This window comes from Puma concolor, chromosome E4, assembly GCF_028749965.1.
Source record: "Puma concolor isolate L17-30 chromosome E4, mPumCon1.1.hap2, whole genome shotgun sequence".
NCBI lineage: Eukaryota > Metazoa > Chordata > Mammalia > Carnivora > Felidae > Puma > Puma concolor.
The window spans coordinates 26,122,274-26,149,636 of record NC_141683.1 but is presented as its reverse complement, the minus strand read 5'-3'; the positions used below and the strand labels follow the sequence as shown (position 1 = coordinate 26,149,636).

Genomic DNA, 27,363 nt, shown 5'->3' with positions numbered 1-27,363 from the left:
ATTGGCAGCGGCTGTGGGCAGGGCTGGAGGCACGGGGGAGGAGTCAACTTGTACACGTGAAAAACTCTGGCGGGGGCCGGGTTTTTCCCTTCCTCCTCCTCCTCCTCCCCCTCCCTCCTTTTCCCCACCTTCCTCCAACCCTCCCTTCCCCTCCCCTTCTCCCTCCTCCTCCTCCTCCTCCTCCTCCAGCTCAGGTTGCGGCTCCTCTGGGGAGCCGCTCACCTTTCCGGAGCAGGGGAAGCAGCCCCGCGCCCGGGCAGGGACCCCAGCAGGGCGCAGGGCACGGCGCCCAGCCCCGCGGCACCCCGGCCGTCGCGGGCGGGACCCGGCGCGCCGCGGCCCCCAGGACACGCGCGGTGAGTCCCGCGGGCGACGCGCCGTGTCCGGAGAGCTGGGCGGGCGGCGCGCCGGGGGAGGAAGGGGGCGGTCGGAGGAGGGGGCACCGCGGCGCCGGGTAAACCGAGCAAAGGTAAGCGGAGCGGCTCTTAAAGGCGCCGGTCTGCTTTTGCCCTGGGGCGAGAGGTTGGAGGGAAATGCCGGAGCGCCGCGGGGAGATCGGAGATCACGAGGCGTAGGGGCCAGTGTGCCGGGGGTGGGTGATGCCCCGTGCGGCCCCCTCCCAAGTTCCAGGTGCGCTATTTTGCAGCCGCAGCTTTCCCCCACCCCCCACCCAGGGAATCTCCGCCGGGACTCACTTTGGCCCCCGGGCTCCGGTCAGAACCCTAGGAAGCAAAGTTTTCCACCCAGGCTCCGACCAGGCGCTTTCTAGTCGCCCTTCCTTCTGGAAAGGGCAAGGGTCAGGAGTCTCCGGGTGACGGGACAACCCGCGAATGTGGGGCCAGATCGCGCCTTGAAGGGCTTTCTGGGCTCCGGTGAACTTTCCAGAGTGGCAGGCTGGAGGGTGGGAGACCAGAGCCCTGGGGTGAAGGTGGAAGGACACGCGAAGCCCTGCAGGTTCCAGCGCTGGGGAGACGGGGATGGATTGGGGCCTCTGGGGATTGCTGCCTCTTCCCTGCCCACCAGGGAGACCACGGGGGCAGCGGCCCCCACCCCGCAGCAGTCGTGGGCGAAGGGTTAATAATACAGCGGTGGGGAAGGGCGGGCGGCCTGTTGCGCTATGTGGCTGGAGGATTCTGCTGTATGGGGGTGGGGGGGAGGTTGGAGGGGGAGGATCGGGGATCTGAAATCGGGAATGGGCTGGAAGCCTCTCCCCTCTCCCTGTTGGTGGCGGGGGTTCCCTGGAGCTGTCTGCAGGCCCTGTGGGCCTCCGGCTGTTGAGACAGTGACTGATTTTCTGTGCTGTGGGGTCAGCACGCCCCTAGGCACCAGTGGCCTCTTTAAGGCTCTCCAAACCCTTTCCTGACAGGGAGGCGGTGGGGGGGGGGGGGAAGGTGGGGGGCTGCAAAGTTAGGGTGGTGCGAGGAGTGGGGGGAGGTCAGCTCCCCCCAATCTCCTCCCTCCCCCCAGCCTAACCCTCAGCAGTTCCCCAGCTGCGGCCTGGGCGCTGTGACTCACTACCAACACCAGCTTGCCCCTCCTGGTCAGTACCCTGTGAGATACAGCATGTTCGGTGGCGCTTTCCACTGGGCATGGGCACACGGCACATTCCAGGACGCTGGCCTGAGGGAGCAGAGGCCTCCAAGATGCTGGGAGGCCGGGCTGACAGGCACTGCCGGCCCTGGGAGAGCCCCTACCTTTCGTGTGGCCTTGGGAGGGGGCTGGGAAAATTGCTGAGGGTGGAGGGGAGGCAAGGATGGGCCCAGACAACAGTGTCTTCTGGGTTTGGGTCTGCATCTTGAAGGCGGTCTGGAGAGAGGATCACCTTGCCATAGCAAAGCTACTGTCTCGGATTACTCTGTCCCAGCCACCTCCTGCTTGGACTGATGAACCTGTGAGGCAGACCTCCCCCCACCCCTGCAACCTCACTGCCCATTAGGGTTCTGGGACTCTCCCTGCTGTCTGCCCGTGCCCTTCCAGGAGCCTGGAGCCTTTGTTCTTCCCATATTCACGGGGCTTCCCGGAACCAGAGCAGACTTCAGTAGTTACATCCGATTTCTGAATGCCTTGATGGCTGCCATTTATAGAATATCTACTGGGTGCCAAGCAGTGTCTTACCCGGCTTTATAAAGTAGGCATTACTAGCCCCGTTTTACAGGCAAGGAAACAGAGAGTCTGAGGGGCCGACTTTCCCAGAGTCCCGCATAAGTGGGATCCAGCCTTCTTTCATCTGACCCCGAGCTCCCTGCTCGCAGTCCCTGCCCCATCAAGGGAGATCCCAGCCCACTCTGGGGGTTCTCTGGTTTGACATCAGTCCTCAGGAGAAGGAAGGATGGGTGTGGTGCTCCGAGTAAATGAGGCCCCCCTGCTTGTCCTGTGCCAGGCAGAGCCAGGCTTCTCCATGGGTCGCAGGAGAGAAGGCACCAGATCTGAGGAACAAGTGGGTTCTTGGTCTGAGATCTCCTGGGATCCAGCCGCCTGCCCTGGAAGCCACCCCCCAGGGCCCAGGGGACGTGGAGCTGCCTTTACGGCTGTACTTGTTTTCTCTGTAGACCCAGACTCTGTCGTCGGCCGGCCGGGCCCAGGCAAACACGCCCCATGCTGTAGGGTGGAGCCTGGCTTGTCTTCTCAGCTGCTACCCCAGCCATGCCTCTTCTTTCGGGGGTCACCCTGTCTGGGATTTTTGTCCGGCATGTCCGTCTATCCCTCCCGATTCCTTTCCTCCCTGAGTTTGAGACCTACACGGGAGGGCAAACCCAGGGTCTTGTTGGACTCCGGCTCCAGAACATACAAGCTGTGTGACTCCCCTGTCCCCAGCAAACTCCTGAGCTTCTCTCAGCCTCAGTGTCCTCATCTGTGAAATGGGGCTCATCGTAAGGAGGATTGTCACATGAGTTAAATAAAACAACTCCTAGTGCCTGGCACGCAGCAGATGTTAAATGACTGCTAGCTGTACCGTGGAAGGTTATTTGGGAAGGAAATTTCCTAGTTATCACACCATGCCTGGCTCTGGGGTAGAGACTGAGGCAGGCTTTCCTAATTCCAGCAGGCTGGGCCCTGCACATCGTTTCTGCTCTTGCAGGTTGGGAAAGAAGGGTTGGATGGAAACCTGCCAGGAGGGGACCAGGAGTCTGTGTGGTAGGGACTCCGCCCTCTAGTTCCCAGCATGAGTGAGGGGGGCACCGGAAGCTGGAAAACCAACAGCCTCCTGCTCTGACAGGCCTCTGGCGGGGCCTCCATTTCCTGGGGTAAGGAGACCCTTGCTCGCTGCTTAATTAATTACGGTCTCTGTTTGGCTCTGTTGTCCATGAGGGAGTGGCTGGCCTGGGTCCAAACTCACCTGATCAGCTTTACCTCGTTGGGAACAAGTCACATTTCTCTTCTCTAGCCCTGTGTCCTGCCCTAACCCCTTCTCTCCCCCACCCTGGACCCTTTGCCTTTGCCCTCCTGGCGTGAGCTGCTGAGTGGGCACTCTGCCATTTTCAGGGGGTGGGAACACGCCACGGTTAGTCTTGTCTCGTCCTGGTCCCCACAGCGGCGTGCACACCCACAGAACCCAGCGCTGAGGCTGGGCTTCTGGCCGTTGGGGCAGGGGGCTGGGGTCCCGGGGGTCGCCCCAGAGCTGGGGGCCGGGCGCGGCAGGAGCTGGCCAGTGGTGCGGCAGCAGATGAAGGAAGAAGGAAAGCTGTAGGCGCATCTCAGCCAGAACTCCTGTCTGAAGGAGAGCCCATCTGCTTCTGAAATCTTCCCAGTTTCGTCTGCAGAGGGGGAGGGGTGGGCAGGCAAGGAAGAGGTTTAGCTTACAACCAAAAAGGGTCCTGAAGCTCCCTGCAGGCATGAGTGTCCCCGCTGAGACAGGGCACCCTGGTGGCGGAGACACTGGCCAGAACTTTTGAAGGGACGGTGGTGAGAGCCTCTTTCTTGGAACCGCGGATGGTTCACCCTGTGCTGCCACCGCACCTACCGACGTTCAGGTCTTCCCTGGAATTAGGGGGGGCCGGGGGGGGGCCGGGGGACAGACAAGAGGACTCCGTAACGGCTGATGCCTTCACTCATTCTTTACAAGTGCCCGTCTACTGTCCTGCACGGGTGGGGGCACTTTACAGACTTTGAGGTTCGTTCAAATCCTGCCCCTGCTGTTCAGTGAGCGGTGGGTCTAGGTGAAGGGACTTGTTCACCCAAGGTTCAGTTTCCTCATTCAGAAAACGGGGAGAGTCGCAGTATTACTTCGTGTGGTTACGAGGATGTCCGTGGGGTCGTGGCCACAGCACTCCTAGCTTTTTGCCTCACCTCGTGTCGTCATCGAGGAGCGGTGGCCAGCGGAGTCACTGGGACACGCGTAGCAGTTCTCAGTAGCCTGGCCTCTGCATGGCCCCTGTAGAAACCAGGGCTTAGGCCTCAAATCCAGAAGGGCAGTATTCCTAAGCCATTTCCACCCTCCCTCATTCCAGGCACCTTCTGCATTTTTATTGTTATCGTGGTAAGTTCCAGCAGAACTCCAGAATGGTTTCTGTCCTTACATCTTGCCTCCCTAAAGAAACCCACCCTTTCTTGCCTCTGGGGGTCCCTTCAGGAACTGGGCTGCTTCTCTCCCCTGGCCCCAGCCATCCAGCAGAGGAGACCCTTGCTGGGTGACCGGTTTGGGTCCTTCCCCGTGTCCGTGGCAGGGTTCGGTGCCTGGAAGCAGGTAGGAGGTAGGTCCTGTGCCGGAGGGTATCCCTCGTAACGTCAGCAGTGCTGGGTCTCCAGACCACCTCTGGGATGAGGCCAGACGAGGGGTCCCAGAGCCTCTCCCTGTTCCTGGCACGGAGCCCAGCGGGCAGTACCCTCCATGTGGCTGGGCTGGGTGCCGTGTTCTGGGCTGAGGCCATACCTGACATGGCTTCTTCCCTAGGCAAGCGGGTCCTTGGGTGGGCTGATGATTGTCTAGGTGATATTGCCCTGTGCGGAGAGAGCTATCTCTGGGCAGGTCCTTGCAGTCCCTGAGGGAGCAAAAAGGGCATTGCACTTACAGTCACAGGCCCTCAGTTCTGGTCTCAGCTCGGCCTCTTCAGCCTGAGTGGTCTTGGGCAGCCCATTCCCTTTTCTGAGTCTTGCCTTCGCCTGAAAAATGAGGGCACAGATCAAGGGATTTCTAAAGCTCCATGCAAGACCGCTGGTTTGTGGTTCCAGCTTTTGCCGGTCGTGCTGATCAGGTGAGCTATACTCTGAGACTCCAGGAGGGACACTCTCTCTGCCGTTCTTTTAAACTCTGGAGCACGGACAGGGGCTTCCCCAGTGGAGGCCTGTGGACCTGGTCCCTGCCACGGCTCAGATGAACCAGGAAACCCTGGAAGGCCTCCCCACAGCCAGATAATGCGGGGGAAAAAAAAACTTCTCAAAGCAGGGGGTGCTGGATTCAAGTGTCACACAAGCACTGGATGCTCGGGGACAAGGGACTTGGCTCTCGGCCGGGTCCAGCCTGTTGCAGTATGGCACGTGAGCTAAGAATAGTTTCTACGGTTTTAAATGGTTGGGGAAGAGTCAGAAGAAGAAAATAATATTCGAAGACATGGAGACTTATATAAAATTCAAGTTTTACTGTCCACGAGTCAAAGTTTACTGGAATGCAGCCACACTCACTTGGTTACATCTGGTCTCTGGGTATTTAAAAAAAAATTTTTTTTTAATGTACATTTATTTTTGAGAGAGACAGATCGCAAGCCAGGGGAGGGGCAGAGAGAGAGGGAGACACAGAATCTGAAGCAGGCTCCAGGCTCTGAGTTGTCAGCACAGAGCCCGATGCGGGGCTCCGACCCACGAACTGTGAGATCATGACCTGAGCTGAAGTCGGACACTTAACCGACTGAGCCACCCAGGCGCCCCATCTCTGGATACTTTTCTACAAGGCGGGGGGGGGGGGGGGGGGGGAGGGTTGTGTGACTGCCGCAGAGACCATATGACCCCCAAAGCTTAAAATATTGACTCTCTGGCCTTTTACAGAAAAAGTTGGCCAATCCCTGTTCCAGATAATTATAGCCCTCCCAAGGCTTGCACTAAACAGTTTCGGAATCTCAATCTAAAAATACTTTCTTTTTATTTTAAAAGAAGTGTTACTTCTTTTAACATAAGCAATGAATGGCCATTGTGGAAGTATTGGAAGATGCGAATAAGCAAAAAGAAGATGCGACAGTCACCCCCATTCTGCCACCCTGAGCTCACTCCCATTAGCATTTTAACCTGCATCTTTCTGGATTGTATCTAGTGTTCATATTTACAAGTCCACACGTGTAAGTGTATACGTATGACACGTGCCTATCTAGCACACACACAGTTTTACCAGTGGTACACATCTGCCCTTTCCACTTAACAACACATCTCAAACTATTTGCTACATCCGGGCCCAGTGAGGTTTATTCTAGTATTTCAGACCCTGGTGGGGGGACATCCAGCCTGCGGTGGCCCGGCAGGTGGTCAGATCTACAGGTAGCACTGAGGCTCCGGGGCTTGCTGGGGCCAGAGCTGTGGGTCTGGGAGTCATCAGCACGTGGCTGGTGGTTTCCACCACGGGAGAGCATGAGGTCACCAGGAAAGTGTGTGGAGGGGAAGAACAGAGGGCCGGAGGAGCCTGGGCACTGAGGGACAGGTAGAGGAAGTGAATCTGACAGACGCAAGGGGCAGAGAGAGGCAGGAGGAGAGCCGGGGAAGACGGGGCGTGGAGCCTGGGACTGTGCCTGGCCCGGAGCAGGTACTTGTGGAAGGAGCGAGTGACGAGGAGAAACCAGTGGGGGAGCCTGAGCTCCAGGCAGCAGGGGCCACTGATGGGGGCATTTAGAGGATAAGCTGAACAACTGTGAGATGTTCGGAGGGCGCCTTGGAAGTGGGGAGGGGTGGGAGGAGGTCTGGGCAGAGGGGGCCGCCTGGGCCCAGCCTGGTGGGAGGGAAGACCTGCTGAATGTGAGGAGGCCAGCTTGCCCTAAAGGTTGGGAAATATTGGCCGAGGGTCCTGTTGGAATGTGGGCCAGACTGGGGCGGGGGGGGGGGGGGGGACGGGGCGCGACTGGGAGTGGAATATAAATAGGAACAGAGTCGAGAGATGCTGGGAAAGCCTCCCCTCCTGCCCTCCCTGCTCCTGAGACTGAGAGGTCCCCAGGGATGCCAGCGCTTGATGTTAACAAAGATCCCGTGACAGACCACCATGAAAGCTGGGCTTCTTCCGTGGATGAGGGACAGGGTGGGTGAACTTGATAGGCCTTATTTCTCCTCCTTTTTATCGTGTGGAAGGTGGTGGGCACCGGCCTCTAAACTTCAGCAAATGCAGAGGACACAGGTGTGAGCTGTTTCCTTTGGGACTGAAGAAAAGGTTCCAGACCTTGGGATTTTGAAAACACTAGACTGGGGTCGCCTGGCCCAGTCAGTGGAGCATGCAACTCTCGATCTCAGGGTTGTGTGTTCAAGCCCCATGTTGAGTATAGAGATTGCTTAAAAATTAAATCTAAAAAACAAAACAAAAACAACAAAAAAATGAAAATGCTGGGCTAGGTGGCTGAGGGACCTTCCTTAAGGGTCTTTATTTTATTTTATTTACATTTATTTATTTTTGAGAGACGGAGCATGAGCAGGGGAGGGGCAGAGAGAGAGGGAGACACAGAATCAGAAGCAGGCTCCAGGCTCCGAGCTGTCAGCACAGAGCCCGACGCAGGGCTCGAACCCACAAACCGTGAGGTCATGACCTGAGCTGAAGTTGGATGCTCAACTGACTGAGCCACCCAGGCACCCCATCCTCGAGGGTCTTTAATGGAGCCTGCTGAAAGGAGCGGGCTTCTCCCCTGGCAGGGGAGGCGGGCCCGGTCTCAAAGCAGGACAATGTGGGGACAGGTCTTGCTTACACTGCCCCTTGCTGTAGCCTCTGGTCTGGGATGTTCTGCCAGGACTAGAACTGGCGGAAGGGCACCTTGTCCCCATCGTATCACTTGCAAATTCAGAGCCTCCCTAAAGATTGCAGACTAGACTTAGCTGGGTCTCAAAAAGGGTCAAAAAGAAAATACGAGAAGATGATACATGAGCCTCCATTCCTTGAACCGTAAGAAGCCAAAGAGAGCAACAGAGACTGAATATCAGCAGGGTTGGTGTGGGGCCCACACAGAGGGGCTAGAAGTGGGCAGTCAGGGGGTCAGGAGGGGTCAAGGTCAAGGTCTGATCCCGGATAATGCACCTGACCTGTGAGGCACTGGGAGTCTGCCCCTGAGGGATGGGAACCCATGAGGAGGGTCCAGGCCCTGTCATCCCCCCTTCCCCACAAGCCCTGTAGGCCCCAGTGGATGGTGTTTTGTTGGAACCCCCCCCCCTTAGGACTTTCTCCATCACCAGTCTAGCCATCATGGTGGGTCATCAGCCCAAGTAGAGACCTCTGCAGACCTCACTGAGGGAGTTGTCGTGGGGCAGGCAGCTTCCCCCCATGCCTCAGTGGCCCCCTGGCCCCCACCACTGCCATCAGTGGAGGGCTAGAGAAGGAAGGTTCGGTTACAGCTGAGGCCTCGAGGCCAGTGAGCAACGGACAGTCTCCTGGCTGTTCCTGGCTGTTCTCTTGTCTCTGAACAGCCCCTAGAACTCAGAACTCACACCTTCCAGGTACTCCCTCACTGATCGTTTGAGGGCTCGCTCAGTGCCAGGCCCTGGGGGTGTAATGACGAGTCAGACCCAGTCCTTGCCCTAACAACTCACAGGCAAACTGGAGAAGCAGACAGGTGAACAGGAACAGTACAGGGTGCCAAGTGCTCTGCTTGGGGACGGCTGGCATGCCGCAGGCTGGGGCCAGTGGGCTTTCCGGTTGGAGGAGAAGGGAGGACCGTCGCAGAGGGCCTCGTGGAAGAGTCTGCGCCTCCGTCAGGCCTTGAAGATGGGAGCGTTTCCCCGGCTTTCCCTAGTCCCAGCCCACCAGTCCTGCCCGTGTTCCAGTTCCCACTGAGAGTCAGGAGAACCAAGGAAGAGCGACGTCCCGGGGGACTAGGGCTGGTTGACTGGGCCGCAGGGCTCGCTCTGGTGTGCCCGGGAGGAGGGCAGGGCCAGGCTCACCCCCATTGTGCTGGAAGCCTACCTGCTTAGAGTAGAGCTGGCCTGATGAGAAGAACCACTTAGAATCAGGGCCTTGGCTGGGCTGGATGTAGGAAGAGAATCACATATGCCTCACACAGAGAGAGCACCCTGGAGGTTCAAGGGGACCTTGGGGGGGTGGAGAGAGGACAATGGGCCTCGTCCCCATCATAGCTGCAGAGGGAAGAGCTTGAAACAGGCCATTGGGGTGCAGTGGCCCGATGGTCTCATTCACTCCATGAACACGGACTGAGCACCTTGTAGGTTCCTTACCCTGTGTAAGATGCTGGGAAAACAGCTCACAGAGCCCCTGCTCTTGTCCCGAAGGACATCACAGTCTAGGGACAGATGTTCACAGGCTGGAATGGGAGCAACAAGGAGGAAGCATCCCATTTTACCTAAAGGAAGGAGGTGCGGTCACATGTGACTTTCCAGGGAAAGCAACACTGGAGTTTAGAAGCAGTCTTACCAACCCTCCATATGGGAGGTTAACTCCATAACCCTCCAGGGAGGGGTGAGAGCCGAGAATCCAGAAGGAGACAGATCAAAACACAAGAGGCCTAGTTGGCTGGGCCCTGGAGTTTGGACTTTTGTCTGAGGGCAATGTTATTTTGAAGGATTTTAAAGAGGAGAGTGATATTGTCAGAAAGTAGCCAAGAAAGTTAAGTCTGGCAGCTTCTTGGCAGTTGGATCGGGGATTAGGTATTCTCTCCACTTAGCGGACAAGGAAACTGAGGCATGGGGGGTTCTTCCCAGGTCACGGTGCTGGTAAGTGGGAGAGCTGGGGTTTCTTCCATACTCCCGAGCGGCAGAGAATTTCGGAGAGCAGGCCTGGACAGCATGTGGCCCTCACTCTAGGACACTTCCATCAGGTGGGACCCTGCAGGGGTAAATGGTGCATCTGTCCAGAGAGCAGAGGCCCCCCTGAGCCCCAGACACTTCACCTCCTGACCATGCTTCCTGCGGGTCAGCTCGGCTGGCTCCCGGAAGGCCTTCCCCGCCTGCTTCCTGCATTCCAAACAGAGGCTGCGGGCAGCGTCTGTTCACTGGCAGGGCGGCTGTGGGCCTATCTGTCCTCCTCGAGGCTGGCCACCCAGAACGCGCCAGGCTCCCAGCCTCCCATCCAGGCCGGAGCTGGGGCGGGGGTGAGGTCCATGATGGGGGCTCCGGGGCTTCTGCTGTGGCAGCAACTCCAGGCAGCTGTGGGGTGACTGGCGGGCCTGAGGTTTGTCACAAGCTGGAGAAAAACCGAAGCCCCACGCTGTGCAGGCCCGGGGCAGCCAGAGGAGGGCAGAACAGGTAATATCTGCAGGGCTCCCTGAGGCACGCTTCTCACTGGGAACAGGGCATGTCTCTGAAGTCCCAGCTCATGACGGCTGCAAACTTGCTCCGCCGTAGCCTCTTGTTCTTTTGAAACCCGCCCAAAGCGGCAGAGTGACCGGGATTGGGGGCAGGGAGCGAGCAGCAGAGGGTGCCCTGAGGATCCTGGCCAGTGGGCAGCCTTTGAGACTGAGGCTCAGACCCTCTGGGCTCCAGAAAGTGGGCAGTTGGGAGTTCTGTCCTTGGAGCCCTGCCCCCAGGACCACGGAGACAGGGATCTAAAAAAGAAAAGCAAACGGGACGAAACCAGAAGAGGGGCTGGGAGAAGCATCTGACTTGTTCCTGGAACCCAGTAGGTGCTCACCACGTGCCTGTCTGCTGTATGTCACCGGCACCGGGCAGAGAGAGCAGAGCACCCTTGTGGGAGAGGCACTTGAAAAGTCCTCACTGTGGCCCTGGGAGATTATGCGCGTTCTCGGACTGTGTCCATCACAGGGCCGCCCGGTGGCCCTAGGGGTTCGGGGAAGCCTTGGAAGACCCCAGGCCTGAACATGTGCAGGGGGTACAGGTGCTGGAGCCGAGCTAGGGTTGTGGGGAGCGGGGAGAGCAAAGCCGGGGAACAAGGGGGCTGGATCGAAGGACCTTGGGTGCAGGCTGCAGATGGGAGCTTTATTTAGGGAGAAGGCAAAGGGCTTCTCGGAAGGGTTTGCTGAGAGGAATCTCAAAGCCTGGCTCCCTGGAGGTTAAGGGATGGAGCTGACCCCTGCCTTCCACGTTAGTCTCACTTCCGTGAGATGGATGTTCCTACCCAGCTTCCCTGGATGCTCTGCCAACCTCCTTCTCTGCCTCCATAGCTTCCCGGTAAGGGTCCGGCAGGTGGTAGGCGGGAGGGGCTGGGAGAGGCTGTCCTGGGGTCGGGGGCAGCAGGCTGTGTCCGGACTACCTGTGCAAAGGGCCTGTGGACCGGCCTGGCCTGCTGTGGGGAGCTTTCTCCCCTCTGAGGACCAGGGTCCTCTGCCCTGCATGGCTTTGGAGAGTTGTATCAGTCTGAGCAGGGGTGGGGGGAGGGGGGGGACCCTTCCTGCCTGGCCTGTCCCTCTTTGTCAGGGGATTCAGGCCTGCAGATAGCTGGCGGGCTCCTGCCTCCTGCCCCTCTTCCATCCGGGGTCTCAGAGCCCTTCACAGGCTGTAAAGAGGTGTGCGAGGGACGTGTCTGATGAGCTTGATCTGGGGCCTCTCTTCCGGCACATCCTTGCATCTTAGCAGGGGCTTGAGAGAAGACTAGACAAGTGTCTTCCTTGTGCGGGCTGCACCGTGTCCGGGTGCTCCGTGCCTGCACACAGGTGCCCACTGGACATCAACACTTGCCCCAAACCCAGTTCCTGGGCTTCCCTCCAAAACCTCCATCCCAGCTTTGCTCACCTGCACCGATGGCCACCCCATCCTTCCACGTGCTCCAGCCAGAGCCCTTGAGGGTCCCGCTTGACTCCCTTCTGTCACCCCCTGGACAAATCCGTCCGTAAATCCCTTTGGCTCCACCTGCAAGATGTATCCAGAAGCCAACCACTTCCACTGCTCCCACGCTGGTCTCAGCCACCACCATCTGTCACCTGGATCTCTGCAGGAGCCTCCTGACTAGGCTCCCCGCTTCCTTCCTTGCCCATACGGTCTGTTCTCAACACAGCAGCCAGAGGTACCCTGTTAAAATCTAAGTGGGATCATGTCAGTCATCTGCCAGAACCTTCCTGTTCCCTGTGGGGACCAACACCATCTGCTCCGTGCTCGTCCATGGCCTCCTCTGCAACCACACTGCTGTTCCTAGAGCACACTAACACTTCTGCCTCAGGACCTTTGCACCTCCTGTTCCGCACTGATCTGCTCCCCCCCCAGGTTCGGCATGACTAACTCCCTCGCCTACACCTTCTTGGAATTCTTCCTGAGGTGTCGCTTCCCCATGGAGGCCTTCCTGACCACCCTGTTTCAGGTTGCAACACCCCACCCCCCCACACCCCATCCTTCTTTGCTACTTCGTTTTCCTCCATTGCACTTGTCGCCATCTAACATCCTGTGCATTTATGTATTTGTTTGCTTGTCTGCTGCTCCCCACCATTAAAATATAAGTACCATGAGGGCAGGAACTATGTCTGTTTCTTCATAAATGGATTCTCAGGGTCTACAACAGGGCATGGCATGTAGTAGCCGTTCAGTAGATACTTGTCAAATGAAGGACCAGAACCAAAGCTAAGAGAGATCATAGAACATCACTGCCACCATCCAGCCCTGCTAATGTAACACCAGGATTTGAATTTGGTTTTTAATTCGGGGCGGGGGTGGGAGAGACCCGGAACAGGAAACAGCACTCACAGCCTCGTCCATAGGGAGGGGTGGGGCGGGGAGAGCTCCCCTTAAGAGAAGCAAGGAGCCGTGTGGTCACGGAGTCTGTGCGCTCGGCAATGACCAGGAAGTTGCCGCATGATTTTGAGCAAGTCAGCTCTCCTCTTGGAGCCTCAGCGTCCTCCCTGCCTGGGCCAGCAAGGGGGTTGCAGTGGTGGATCTGTAAGTGCTGCGGCTGACATTCCAGAAGTTCAGCCCTTCATCACTGGGTGCATGGTGGCCTCTGGGCAAGTGTCGGTTTCCTCCCGGCCGGTTCCTCCTGTGCTGCCCGCTTCTCTGGCCCCAGCAGGAAGCTCCGGGCTGGCCGGTGTATGCCCGGGAGGAAGTGACAGCAGGTAGGCTGAGAGCTTTAGGCTTCCCTGGCAGGGGGTGCAGGAGGGAAGGCCTAGTTGGGCATCTGCTTGTGGAGGGTCTACCCCACAGTTCCTGAGGGGGGCCCTTCTGCTTCGACATGCCCCCCCCCCCCGACAGCCCAGCCAGGCCAGCATCCCCCATGCCCATCCCCCTCCTCCCCTGGCACCAGTTGCACGAAGGCAGCCCCAGATGGCTCCCTGGCCCAGGGACAAAGGCCACACTGTGCCCGGCCTTGGGCCGGCCGCAGGCTGGGTCACACTGAGCCCTTCTGTCCCCAGATGGGGGTGAGGGGCAGACAGCACCAAGGTGACAGGCCTTTTTCCTATCTCCCTTCCCCCTTGACCCCCAAATCTGAAGAGCCGATTCTCTCAAGGGAAAAGCGACAGAGGCATCTTATGTCTTGAGCTGGGGAACAACTAACCATTCACCACTCCGTCTGCCCTGTCACACCCAAGACCCTGTCCGGCTCAATACCCCGATTGTCCCCAGCAGAGAGAGACGTCCACTCTCTGCTCTGGCCACCACCCCTGCCGCCTGCTCCACTGTCACCATCAGAAAGTCCATCCTTACATCTGCCCTCTATCCCTCCTGCTACAGTGACAATCACTTCCTCTGGGTCCCGAGTGGGTGGAGAACAGCTGGTCCCCATCCCTCCGCATCGTGTGGCCCTGCATTCCTGCTTGAGAAGCCGTCCTCTGCTTCACCCTCCTTCCAGCTCCCACCCCACCCTAGACCCAAGCCGGTGGCTCCTGGCTCCTAACTGAAGTGAGGGGAGAGCAGGAGCAGGTGCGAGTCTTGCAGAAATTGGGGGCCTCCCTCCCCGAAGGCCTTTAATGAGCCCCCCTTCCCTACAGACAAGAGCAAGGGCATAAGATTTATGGCAGCTACTGGTGGATTCCTGAACACAAACCCAGCATGCCATCCCATAAATCCCAGACTGCAGGACGGCTTTATGGGGGAGCCCTGTTTTTAGGAGGGGGCGTGACTAGTCCCTCTTGGCAGAGCTCAGACCTCAAGGAGCCAAGTGACTGCCCCCCCTCCACTGCCGCGAGGCCCTAGGATAACGATGACCAAGCCTGGGGCATCAGTCTGCAGGGCAGACATTCCTCTCCCTTCTGTGCGGTGGTGGTTGGCAGGGAGGGGTGGGGGGTCTGCTGCTTTACTCGGCATGCCTTCCTTCTGCCCTCCTGCACCTCCCCAGCTCTGAGGATTCCCCATCAGCACAGAAGCTGGAAACCGGGGTGAACTACCATCCCTTACCTGGACATCGGATGCTTTTCACCATGGCTCCGTGTCCAGAGCACTGGGGATGCTTCTTTAAAAAAAAAAAAAAAAAAAAATTCGTTTTCCCAGTCCCCATTCTCCGTTCCAGACTCTGAGGGTGAGACCCAGGAATCTGAGTTTTTAAAAATACTCCCTTGGTGCTGCTAATGTTCAGCCCGCTTGGCAAACAATGGACCTGTACGGTGGGGACATCTCCGCTCTCCTGTCCTGCTTGGGAATGGGAGGCCACAGGTAGGACGCGTCTAGATCTTCTTGTCCCCGGAACCCATATGCCGCCGCTATCACAAAACTTCTATCGCGGGACACCCCCTCGCCCTCAGCTGGCTGCCACTACAGCGTGAAGTGGGGTGGCTGCCCTCTGGGAGCTTCCCGTCTGTGAGTCCTACAGAAGGCACCAGGGGTGCCCGGGGGGCTCCGTCGGTTGAGCATCGACTTCGGTTCAGGTCATGATCTCACGCTTCGTGGGTTCGAGCCCCGCGTTGGGCTCTGTGCTGACAGCTCGGAGCCTGGAGCCTGCTTCGGATCCTGTGTCTCCCTCTCTCTCTGCCCTTTGCCCTCTTGTGCTGTCTCTCTCTGTCTCAAAAATAAATAAACAAAAAACCAAAACCTTTCCTGATAGACACCCATCAGTGAGTGGTCATTGGACTCCACTGAGGGACTCACAAATAGTAACTCTGCTTGTTTTTAAATTTATAGATGGGGACTTATGATGATTATGGTGTGCCCAGTTCTGCCACTTTGTGCAAGTGTCTTAAGGACATCATACTGACAGAAAACTGTTAATGCCATGAAAAAGTAGTCTTTTTATGTTGTATTTCATATGTGTGTTACTTAAATCTTTATTAAGGTGATAAATCTTGTGCTGCTCAACTGAAAATTTTTCTGACTTGCCTTAAAACTAAGATAAATTCTTTGTTCGGATCCTTAAAATTTTGCACTATAGTTTTGTGTTAATGTGTTGATAACCTAGAAAGTGTAAGAATCTGGATTAAAATACGGAGTTTAGCTCTGCCTCAACGGACTAAATTCCTTTGTGCGTTTATTCTATGATGACAGATTTTAATAGAACGTATGTAATTAGAAAATACATTGGTCCGTCCTTAATGTTATTCTTTGTAAACTAATCAGAATGAGCTTTTGACATTGATTTTTAAAAATTAGTCTTGTCGGGGCGCCTGGGTGGCTCAATCAGTTGAGCATCCGACTTCGGCTCAGGTCATGATCTCGCAGTTCGTGGGTTTGAGCCCCGCGTCGGGCTCTGTGCTGACAGCTCGGAGCCTGGAGCCTGCTTCGGATCCTGTGTCTCCCTGTCTCCCTGCCCCTCCCTGCTCACGCTCTGTCTCTGTCTCTCTCTCTCTCAAAAAAAGTAAATAAACATCAAAAAAAAAATTTTTTTTTAAAAAGCAGAAGGCAGGCCCGAGATGGCAAAGAGCCATGGAAGAGCAGCTGAGGTTGGCTGGCAGGAATGAGCTTAGGGATGGAGAACGGGAAAGTCCAAGCCTGCTGGGCTTTGCCAAGGAAGCTGGTAGAAGAGCTTCTGATACCTTCTCATCAAAGGTGTCACCAGCCCGAGTTCCTTGAGAACACAGGCCGCACTTTACTCGCCATCGTGACCCCCGTGCCTTAGCACAATGCCTGGACACAGTAGGTGCTCAGTCCTCATTTGCTCAGTCCTCACTGAACTAAGTGAGCCTCCAGGACCCGCTGACAGAGATGGGCTCGGTAGGCAGTGCAGACCTGAGACCTCTACGCTGAGACCTGCCGGCCTGAGGAAAGAGGGCCTGGCCACCCCCAGTCTCTGGGCTCAGGGTTGCTGAGCAGGGCCACGACTCAGGTGCATTTGGGGGCAGCCAGGAGCCAGCAGACCCAGGGAAGGGACCCTTTCCAGGCTGGCTGAGGACAGAGGATGATCATTAAGCAAAGCAAACATGTTACTGACCCATAATCCCTTAAACCGGGAGGATTCCGGAAGGGTCTGGTTGCCTTGGCAACGGGGTACTGGCTAGTGACGGGGCGGAGAGCATCCCCTGGGGATGGGCTGTGCCTGGTGCTTGGGTAAAAGCTGGGAGAGGGTGCAGGGTGCCCCCCTCCCATCACAGGACTGGCCCTGGGTGTCTTCTTGGCAGGCGTCAGTGGGGCCCTTGTGAGGCCTCTCAGTCCCCCTGCAGCTGAGGGAGGTGTGGGCAGAGCGGGATGAGGGCAGCCACACCGAGAGCTTATGAAATCATGGAGGAGAGCAGGGAGGGGGTGATTTGGGGGAAGCGAGGTGGGCCAGCCCTGCTCTGGTTTTCAGGGCAGGATAGAGAAGAAAGTGTCTGTAGGAAGAAGCAGTCTTACTGGGTGGCTGGGGGTGTCCCCTCACTCAGAGGGCAGGAGGGCTGGGGAGCCACAAGGAGGGAACCCTTTCTGGTTGGGACAGGGGCCTTGGGGGTGAGCCTAGCAGCCCACCCTCTTCCCCCATTGTGTTCTCTGCAGTGGACACCCTGCCGCCCTCGGGGCTCTGCCGAGGGACGGGCCCAGCCTCCTGTCCCTGGGGCCCTCTTTTTCCGGCAAACTTCTGTGTTTCCCCTGAGACCTTCAGCTGCTCCTGACCTCCCTCCAGCTGGAGAGATGGGGCCGGGCCCGCTCAGATGCATATGTCCCCTCCCTTGTCCCTCCCTTCTCTTCTCCTGTCTCCCAGGGACCTAGGACAAGCCAGAGAGGGACCTCCAGGTGTCAGTAGCACGATGAAATGGGAGTTGGGGCCAGATTCTGTCACAAAGCTGTAGGCAGAGCTGATGTCCAGCTTGTGGGCGTCAATCAGTAAGGCTTACTGGCTGTTCGCATACTCAGGCTCTCACATACAAGTTGGTAAAGAGCCATTTGGCCTGAGCGTCACCGAGTTCCGGTCCCCTTGCTGCCACTCGAGGCCTCTTTTGAGAACCTTCTAGACCTCCAGCAGCTAAAAGGTTACCATCTGGCCCCGGCGAGGCCCCCAGGGTCCTGCTGGCACATCGTGCGGCTATTATGAGCAGTACTTTGCTATACTGATTGATTCATGGTGTGACCGTCTCCCCCGGGGGGCAGGGGATCCTGGGGGAACGAGATTCGCAGGGAGGAAGAGGGCTGCTAGGTCCTCCCCTCTGGGGGCTCGAACTTTGGTTAAGAAGATGCAACCCCAGCTTCTGGATGCAGGGCCCCAGAGCTCGAGGGGCAGACAGAGACCAAGACCGAGAATTCACATCTGGTGTCAGCACGGACCCGGTGCCGTGTCCTCACCTGCCCTTCTCCCCTCTCCCGTCTTAGGCCCTGCTGCCTGGTCCCTGCTGACCATGAACAAGATGAAGAACTTTAAGCGTCGTCTTTCCTTATCCGTGCCCCGCACAGAGACCATCGAGGAGTCCTTGACCGAGTTCACAGAGCAGTTCAACCAGCTCCACAACCGGCGCAATGAGGGTGAGGTGTCTGCCCCCCCACCCCCGCCCCATCCTTGATGCTCCCCCACGGCCCCTCCTGGCCCGTCCTGACCACGCCCTCACTGCTGGGGAAGGACAGAGGTGGGGCAGCAGACGCCCCTCCCCACCCCTCCCCTCCCTCCGGGGCAGAGGGCCAGGGTGGGCAACTCATGCCTCTGCTCTCAGACCTGCAGCTCAGTCCTCTCGGCAGAGACCCCCAGCCGGCGTCCAGCACCTTCTCCCCGACAGACAGCGGAGAGGACCCTGGGCAGCTGTCCCCGGGCATGCAGTACCGGCGGCAGAATCAGCGCCGCTTCTCCATGGAGGTGAGGGGCCCAGGGCTCTGCCCTGTGCAGGTGACAGACGCGTCTACAACGTATGCCCAAGGAGGGTGGTTGCGTGGGAGCCAGACTTCATGGGTTCAAATCCCAGCTCCGCCACTATTCAGCTCTGCGACCTTGAGCAAGTTTCTCAAGCACTGCATACCAGTCTCCTTGTGTCAAAATGGCCATCGTGGAGATTAAGCAAGTTAATATATACCAAGTGCATAGAACAGTCCCAGTACATGGCAAGGGCTGGACAATTTGATTATTGTTCTTGTGACCCGTATGCATGTGCCCGAGTAAATGAAAAACAGGCTTACAGAATCACAGCGTCTGTAGGAACCTCATTCCGTAGATGGTTATACTGCAGCCCAGAGAGAGGAAGGGACCTCCTAAGGTCACACAGCAACCCCTGTGTGTTCACATATGTCTCTGAGCACATCTTTGAAGCAGCTGTGAGCCTGGGGCCACAGTCCATGGTTTGGCCCTGCTGGGATTGCTGTACAGGAAAGCCGGGCCCTGGGGGAAAGGCGAGGATCCCACAGCACGAGGTAACCTGGAGCAAATGCTAGTGTCCCTGTCTCATCCCGGCCACGTAGGACATCAGTAAGAGGCTCTCTCTGCCCATGGACATCCGCCTGCCCCAGGAATTCCTGCAGAAGCTACAGCTGGAGAGTCCAGACCTGCCCAAACCGCTCAGCCGCATGTCCCGCCGAGCATCCCTGGTGAGTCCTAAAAGGGTCAGAGGTCACCAGGGTGGACCATCCTCTCCCCAACTTGGATACATCAGTCCTCGTTTTGAGGGTCCCAGCTGAGGCCTGCAGTAGTCTGTGGGCCTCCAGCGCCACCTGCTGGCCTCAGGAGACTCACAAACCTTGTACTTGGTCAACATCCCTTCCCTAGAGGAGTCCCGCCGGGCCTGGGGCTGAGCCCCCAGCCCTCTCTGGGCCCCAGGATCTCCACTGGGGTGAGATCCATAGACCAGCTGGCCCGTGCTTTCCAGTCGCGGACGCTTATCAGATTTCCTTGGGAGCATCTTGCAAAAAACATGGACTCTGGTCCCTGCTCCAGATACCTACAGAACTAGACTCCGGGTGGTGGGGTCAAGGAATCTTGTCGTTAAGGGTCGGGTACCACTGAGCTAGAGGAGGTATGCTGATGAGAGAGGCTGCCGGGGAGGCGGGTTCTGAACTGGGTCCTGAAAGGCACAGTTCCCGCCTAGGGGGAGCTGGTCATCCGAGCAAGGTGGAGGCAGACAGTGAGAAGGTGTGCGGCAGTCCCATGTGCCCCAGCCCTGGCTCCACACCCTCCACTGCCAGGGGAGGAGGGAACTCTTACTTCCAAGGCTCCTTCCTTTATCACAGGGATAGAGGGGAGAGGCCAAGAGGCAGGATTTGTGGCTGCCCTCATCCCCGCTAGCCTCTGTTCTTCCCTCTCACCAGTGGGGGTCTCATTCCCTTCCCTCCCGGAGGCTGGTTGGGGGGCTGTCATGTATGTGGGGCTACTGGGGCCTTGAAGCTCACAGGACCCTGTGTCTCTCCCTCTCAGTCAGATATCGGCTTTGGGAAACTGGAAACATACGTGAAACTGGACAAACTGGGGGAGGTAAGAGACCGGGCAGGAGGCTCAAGAGCAGGGTCAGCATCTTCCTTGCCCTCCCTGCCTTCTCACTGCCCCCGCCCCACAGAGGCGTACCATTTTGGCCGGCCAGTCTGACCCAGCCTTTTGCAGGCGTTGAGGGGGCCCAGGTCCTGGAGGACATTGAGGACACAGTGGCCCGTGGGCTCTGGGCATAATCCAGCCTTTTTTTTTTTTTTTTTTGCCTGAAAGTACTTCTCTGGATTCAAATCCCTGCTCTAGCATTTGCTAGCTCTGTCGCCTTGGCCAGTCGTATGACCTCTCTCTGCCTTAGTTCCTTCCTCTGGAAATGGAGATGCAATTGCTCTGCCGCCTAGGGTTGTGAGGCCGGAACAGGTTACTATAATAAGCTCGTGTGCACACTTAGTGCCCGGCACACGGTAAGCACTGGGTGCCGTCCGCAGTTTCTGTTACCACGCTTGGTGTCAGAGCCTTGGGGTGGGCGGAGGTCTACAGACACAGCCCTCTCCCTCCTGGAACCCAAAGAGGAGACCGACCTGTAAACGTCGACATGAGGAAGGGCAAACTGGTGTTAGAATAGAAGGGCACCTAGCCTACTGGGGGCCTCGGGGGAGGACAGTGCATCCTGAACAGGGAGGAGGGAGGGAGAAAGTCATAGAGAGGTGGCCCTCGGAGGAAACAGAGAATAACAGTGAAAGGAGAAGAAGGACGAAGGGCCCAGCCCAAGCGGAGGCACGAGGGGGAGGGTGCTGGACAGAGGACTGTGGGCCCTGAGTGTGGCTGGTGTGGCTGGGGTTCTTGTCCCCAGGGTACCTATGCCACAGTCTTCAAGGGGCGCAGCAAACTGACAGAGAACCTCGTGGCCCTGAAGGAGATCCGGCTGGAGCATGAGGAGGGGGCACCTTGCACCGCCATCCGAGAGGGTACAACGTCCTAGGGTCCTGCGCTCCTGGGGGCTCCTGGGAGGAGGGCTTCATTGACCTGATCCCCAGTGGGAGCTTGGGGACAGAGGGTCATTGCTGGGGGGGGGGGGCTCCCGAGGCTGATCGCGGGAAGAGAGGGAATGAGGGGTTTGTGGGGCCCCAGGGACCCAGGTGGGCCTGTCACCCCACAGTGTCTCTTCTGAAGAATCTAAAGCATGCCAATATTGTGACGCTGCATGACCTCATCCACACAGAGCGGTCTCTCACCCTGGTGTTTGAGTACCTGGTGAGTTGGGCTGGGGCTAGCGGCTTCTTCTTTCTGTGGTAGGGGTGGGGACAGCGGGAGGGGGCAGCCCAGGCCTTGTTCTAGAACCAGGTTCTCACATGCTCCCATGCAGGAGTGGGCCAGGGGGGCTTAAAGGACAGCTCGGACCTTGGGCTCTGCCCAGGGAGGGGCTTCCGGCCGGGGGTCAGGACAAGTCAGGGCTGAGCCAGGCTCTGTGTTCCAGGACAGTGACCTGAAGCAGTATCTGGACCACTGTGGAAACCTCATGAGCATGCACAATGTCAAGGTGAGGGCCTCAAGGAGGGCCGCCTCCCCTCCGACACCCTATCTTGGCACCCACCTGTTTTCAAGCCCAGCGTGGGAACCCACGCTCACCAATAGGGGCCCAGCTGCTGAGGTTGCTCAGACCTTGAAGTGTATGAGGGTTGGGGCGCCTGGGTAGCTCAGTCGGTTGAGCGTCCGACTTCAGCTCAGGTCATGATCTCATGGCCCATGGGTTCGAGCCCCGCGTCGGGCTCTGTGCTGACGGCTTGGAGCCTGGAGCCTGCTTCCGATTCTGTGTCTCCCTCTCTCTGTCCCTCTCCCTGTCACGTTCTGTCTCTCTCTCTCAAAAAATACATAAATGAACGTTAAAAAAAAATTTCAAATGTATGAGGGTGTGCAAGGTCACTGCCATTCGGGGTAAGCACACTTCTCTGCCCCACCAGTGCAGACACATACCCTCTACCACCATCTAGCTGTTGACATAGAATCCCCTCGCCAGCTCCGAGCACCACTTTCCCATCCGTCAAATGAGTGTATGGATAAAAGGAGACTTCTGGAGAAGCATAAAAGGATGAGTGACCTCTTCTGGTCATTGTTAAAGAATCAAGGGCACACCTCCCCGCCCAGGCCCTTCCTGGCCCTTCGTGCCCACCCCCCCACCCCCAGCTCCCAGGCCAGAGAACTCTCTGGCCTCCAGCACACCTGATGCCCGCCTCTGCGGATGCGATCCCCTGAGACGGACGGAGCCCAGGATGGGGAGCCGCGTGGGTAGAACACGAGGTTGCTCTTCTCCGGACACCTCGCTGCCCCTCCGTCCCTGCCCCATCCCCATCCGAGCCGTGGGGCAGAGACGCGGGGTCTCCCCCGTGGGACACGCTGTGTCCTTCACTCACCGTCCGCTTCCCCTCCTCCCGCAGATTTTCATGTTCCAGCTGCTCCGGGGCCTCGCCTACTGCCACCGCCGCAAGATCCTGCACCGGGACCTGAAACCGCAGAACCTGCTCATTAGCGAGAGGGGGGAGCTGAAGCTGGCTGACTTTGGTGAGGGCCACGGCCTGGCAAGGCGAGGGGGGATCCGGCACGGTGTCCTCGGGAGGCGGGGGCTGTGGGGGAGGGAGATTCAGTGACATGTCTGTCCCCAGGCCTGGCGCGGGCCAAGTCGGTGCCCACGAAGACCTACTCCAATGAGGTGGTGACCCTGTGGTACAGGCCCCCCGATGTGCTGTTGGGGTCCACAGAGTACTCCACCCCCATCGATATGTGGTGAGTGAGCGCCATGGGGCCAAGGTGAGGGGGGATTCACACCCCCACATTCCCTTTTGCGGCCTCAAGTCCCTCTGCAAAGAACTGCCTAACCTTTGACTAGAAGCCATGTGACATCCTGCTGAAGTAGCTGGATACGAAAAACTAAGTCTGGACTACCCCGGGGTTCCCCTGGCTCTAAACAGACCCTCCAAGGCTATGCTTCTGAAACATGCCCCCAGGGACCCCCTAGGAGGTGACCAGAGGGTACGGGAGGCCTTCCAGAGTAAACGTGAGGAATCTCCCCCAAGCATCGGTTCTACTGAAAATTTCGGAAAGGATATATTGTTTTTGTGGGAAAATTAACACGCCTATGATTTGGGGTCGAATGAAAAATCAGCCCAGTTTTAAAGCTAAAACACAGGTTTCCGATGAATGGCCACTGTGCTCTGTGCCAGGGGTTCCCCAGGAGAGTGGATTTATGGACTTTCCTCTTCCGGTGGGGGCACACGTGGACAAAGCTTGAGACAGCACTGCTTAAGGATGCCACATGGGTGCAGCCACAAACTCCACAGCGTGAGGGGAGAGCCGAGAGAAGCCCCAGAGAGAGGCCACGGTGGCGGATTGGGCTGTGCCAGCCTCCAGTGTCCCGGGCCGCCCACCCCAGAGCCATGACCATTCGAGCCACCGTGGCAGGCAGGCCATCCTTGGTGCCCTGGTGGAGCAGCCCTAGGAAGGGCAGGTGCGAGGAGGCCCAGCCTGACGCCGACCCTGCCCATTGCTCCCCGCAGGGGCGTGGGCTGCATCCACTACGAGATGGCCACGGGGAGGCCCCTCTTCCCCGGCTCCACCGTCAAGGAGGAACTACACCTCATCTTCCGACTCCTCGGTCAGTCTCCGGCCGCTCCCTCCCTCTCGCCACCAGGGGGCGCCAGGACTCTGTCCAGCCCAGGCGCCTAAAGGGACTGGGAAGAGGGGCTCCCCCTCGCTCTCAACCGGGCGGCCACCCCTGTGGCCTCGGCCATTCTCTGCCCCCGCCTCCTTCGTTGCACCTTTCCAAGCCGCCCTTGGCTCTGGCCCCTCACCATGCCCTTCCCACCCCCTCTTGTCTCCCCAGGGACCCCTACGGAAGAGACGTGGCCCGGTGTGCTGGCCCTGTCGGAGTTCAGAGCCTACAACTTCCCACGATACCTCCCCCAGCCGCTCATCAGTCACGCTCCCAGGTAGCCGTGCCTCCCCACACCTCCTGGCCTGCTCGTGGTCCCGGCTGTCCCTTCTGGAGGTGGCCACACACACACACACACACCCCACCCAGATCAGGCTTGTGCCCGCTCCGTTCTCGTGCAGGTTGGACACCGAAGGCATCCACCTCCTGACCAGCCTCCTTCTGGTGAGTGCGCGCCTGGCCGGGCCCAGGCAGCCAAATAGCGCCGAACCCCCGTGCCCCATGTGGGCCCTCCGCCAGAGCTCAGGCGTCTCCCCCATCTTCCACCCTGTCGCCCCAACCCAGGCCCAAGAGGGACTTGGGAGTGGGTGTGCTCTGAACTCGAACCTCAGTTCAGACCCACCTACTAGCAGTGTAGCCGTGGGCAATTTTTAGAACTTTTCTGGGCTTCCTTTTCCTCAACTGCAAAGAGGAATTAATAATTCGTAGTTTTGAAGATGGTCACGAGGACAAATTGAGATCATGGAACACAGTATGGGACCTGTCGTGAAGTAAATACGCAGTGAAGGGTAGTTGGTGGTATCACATGTTAATATTTCTATTATTGATGTTGTGGTCATGGTTGCTTTAGCGTCTGTGTTTCCATCCCAAGTGGAGGTCACTCTCTGGAAGTCCCGTTTCTGTCTTTCTCTTGGTAGTTGGAGACCCTAAGAGTGGAGACCTAGGACTGGCTTGGAGTTGGAGGCTGGCGGCTGACCCCGGGGGCTCCTGGGTTATACTGTGGCCCCTCGCATCCTGACCACCTAATTTAGTGCAGTAGTTGCATTACCCAGAGGGGTGCCCAGAGTCCCCAGCCAGGGCCCAATAGCCTACCCTCTGCCTTTCAGTATGAATCCAAGAGTCGCATGTCAGCAGAGGCTGCCCTGAGCCACCCCTACTTCCGGTCTCTGGGGGAGCGTGTACACCAGCTCGAAGATAGTGAGTGTCTGGGGGAGGCTGGGGGAGGGGGACCAGGGTCGCCCCGGAACCAAAGAAGGGGCAGCAGGTGTGGGCGGAAGAGCTGGAGCAAAGAGGCCACAGGTCCCAGTCTAGCCGAGCAACCTTGGGCCCGGGGCTTCTCTTCCTTGGGTTCTCGTCCGACACTAAGGGGAGAAACTGTGGGATCTAAGACACCGCCTGAAAGGCCCAGTCCTGAATGAAGGGGTTCCCCAGCCAGGAGGTGTGGGGGGCCACGGGCTCCAGGAGCAGGTCGCCCCTACCCAGCTCTCTCCCTGCCTTTTCCCTCCCTCGTCACAGCTGCCTCCATCTTCTCCCTGAAGGAGATTCAGCTCCAGAAGGACCCGGGCTACCGGGGCCTGGCCTTTCAGCAGCCAGGTAGGGGCTCCCCCACCACTCCCCTTATTGGAGTAGACCAGGCAGGCTGCTCCTCCCTCCGGAAGAACAGAGATGGGGCCCACCAGCCCCTCCTGCAGCGGGGAAATCAGCATGGCCTCCGCAACATGGGCCTTCCTTCGGGGAGCCCGTGGGGAGCAGGGAAGGGGCTGGCTTCCCTATCTCCTGCCCAGGCTTCCTCCTCCAGGGTGTCCCTTGTCAACTCCCACCCCAGACACAGCACTGACAAAGCCCTGATGAAGGTGCGTGCTCTCTCTGGTGCATTCACACTCTGAATACTGTCACCTCCATACCGTGTCTCTGGGACAGCTGAGGGGGTGACAGGTGCGTTATTCCAGTCCATCCTAAAACACCCCTTATAGCTGGTGCTTGTGTGTGTGTATATATATTTTCTTAAGTAATCTCTACACCCAGCGTGGGGCTCAAACTCACGACCCCAAGATCAAGCATCACAGGCTCTCCCAACTGAGCCAGCCAGGTGCCCTGAAGTAGGTACTATTAATGCTGAATAATCCCATAATCACCGAATCTGAGGCATAGGGGAGGTGAAGTCACAGTTTCATGCGGCTAGTAAGTAACAGAGATGGGATTTGAACCCAGGACCTGCTGGCTTCTGAGACCATACTTTTGCTGGCTCTGTCAGAGTGGCACCGGAGCACGGCCGTCCCTCCCGATCTCGGGCCCCCTTCTGCCCAGGCCCCTCTCTGCAGCCCCACCTCTCCCCTCTGTTGTCCAGGACGAGGGAAGAGCCGGAGGCAGAGCATCTTCTGAGCCGTGACCCCCCTGCTGCGGCCCGAGAGACGAGAGGTCACAGTGAGCACAACCACAGGCAGGACGGGGCCTGCGTGGCCCCAGCAGGACTGAGGAGCAAGGGCTGATGGCTGGCCCAGAAGACCTCTGGCCACGGCTGTTTCCTCTTCCTGCTTCCCACACGCCTCCCCTGCAGCCTTCACCTACACACCACACCGTCTGTCACCGGCCCTGGAGCCGGGGCGGGAGCCGCTGTCCTAGGAGGAGACGAGGGGGCGGGGAGGGACCTCAGACCCTGTCTCACCCTGAAGTGCTCGGGCACCAGCGTGGGACCCACAGAGGCGGGAGACTCCAGGGGCCAGACTGAGCACCGTGCCCAGGACATGGGCAGCACCGTGCCCCCCCCACCCCTGCCCACACTTCACTCACCCTCTTCCCCTCTGAGAGCAGGAAGCGGCACGGCACCTCGTCTAGGACCCTGGAGTCCTGCGTGCCAATGTGTGTGCCAAAGCCCACCCCCCCCACTCGAAGGGAGGGTGTCCCTGGAGCAACAGAGAGAATAGCAGCCCACCCCCCTTCTCCACACCCTCATCATGTTCCCATCCCCTCTCCTGGCCAGAGGCCCCATATGCTGCTGGAGTCCAGCTGAGTCCAGAGGTGGCCTGGTACCACCAGCTTCACTCTGTCACCTCAGCTGGCTCCCACCCCTCTTCCTGGTCTGAACGGGATTGCCTTAAATTGGCAGGTGGTAGAGCACTCACTGCCCTTGGAGCTCTGACCCAAGCTCCTGCCTGTCCACCCTTTCCCGAGAGCGGTTCCTGCTTATCGAGCCCGGGCGCTGATCAGCCGGCCCTGGGCCAGGGTCCTGGAGGTGACACGCAGATATGCAAGGTCACCCTGACACTGGTGCCAGGCCGGCCTCGGCTCCTTGGGGCTAGCACAGCCCCTGCCCCCCCCCCGTTCCCTCCTTGCCACCCCTGTGTCCCTATCCATGCTCCACCCAATCCTGGCACCAGCCTCCCCATACCTCTGCCCACCCCTCTCCCCAGAGGGTAGGGTGTAAATGCCACGGTCTGAGGTGGAGGAAGGTGGGATAGAACGCACAGGCTTTGATCCTGAGAGGCTGAGAGTATGAGGGGCCGCAGCCCCAAAGAAGGCGCCCTCACCACCCCTTCAGAGCACGCCTGTTGTATCCCCAAGGTCCCCTCAACACTTGGCCGAATCTCGAATGGCAAGGCCAAGAGGAGGCCAGGCCCGGCCTTGCTACACAAGACCCCTGCCCAGCCCGACCCCTCAGCCTGAGGGGCAGCCCTGGAGGGTCTTGGCCTCCCCACAAGTCCCTCCCTTCCTCCCCCACTGTACTGTGAATGTCCTGTGACTCAGCACAAAGACAGATAATATATTTAATTCATGTTGTACAGAAAGGAGCGAGCAGTCTGTACCGAAAAGCTGATTTTGACAGATTGATGCCAAAGATGGACGACTGAAGGCCCTTCTCCAGGCCTCGTGAGTGCGGCTGGGGCGTGCTTGTAGATGTATATATATATAAAGTGGACAGAGAGTT

At 58.3% G+C, this 27,363-nt stretch overlaps 1 protein-coding gene across 5 annotated transcripts; it reads left to right on the top strand.

The window, feature by feature from the left end:
• Nucleotides 1-224: 224 nt before the first annotated feature.
• Nucleotides 225-27,363, top strand: CDK18 (cyclin dependent kinase 18). 5 transcript variants are annotated; one of them, XM_086694357.1, is made up of 16 exons: nucleotides 225-356; nucleotides 17,707-17,856; nucleotides 18,042-18,181; nucleotides 18,778-18,903; nucleotides 19,727-19,783; nucleotides 20,586-20,700; nucleotides 20,892-20,986; nucleotides 21,210-21,272; nucleotides 22,168-22,291; nucleotides 22,393-22,513; nucleotides 23,284-23,381; nucleotides 23,610-23,715; nucleotides 23,840-23,882; nucleotides 24,545-24,635; nucleotides 24,977-25,031; nucleotides 25,786-27,363. In XM_086694357.1, the coding sequence occupies exons 2-16, from the start codon at nucleotides 17,733-17,735 to the stop codon at nucleotides 25,925-25,927; spliced, it is 1,500 nt and encodes a 499-aa protein (XP_086550483.1). In that variant the 5' UTR covers nucleotides 225-356; nucleotides 17,707-17,732; the 3' UTR covers nucleotides 25,928-27,363. The 5 variants fall into 5 exon arrangements, with proteins under 5 accessions (XP_086550483.1, XP_086550485.1, XP_086550482.1 ...); XM_086694359.1 differs by lacking the exon at nucleotides 225-356 and adding an exon at nucleotides 377-469; XM_086694356.1 differs by lacking the exon at nucleotides 225-356 and adding an exon at nucleotides 516-630.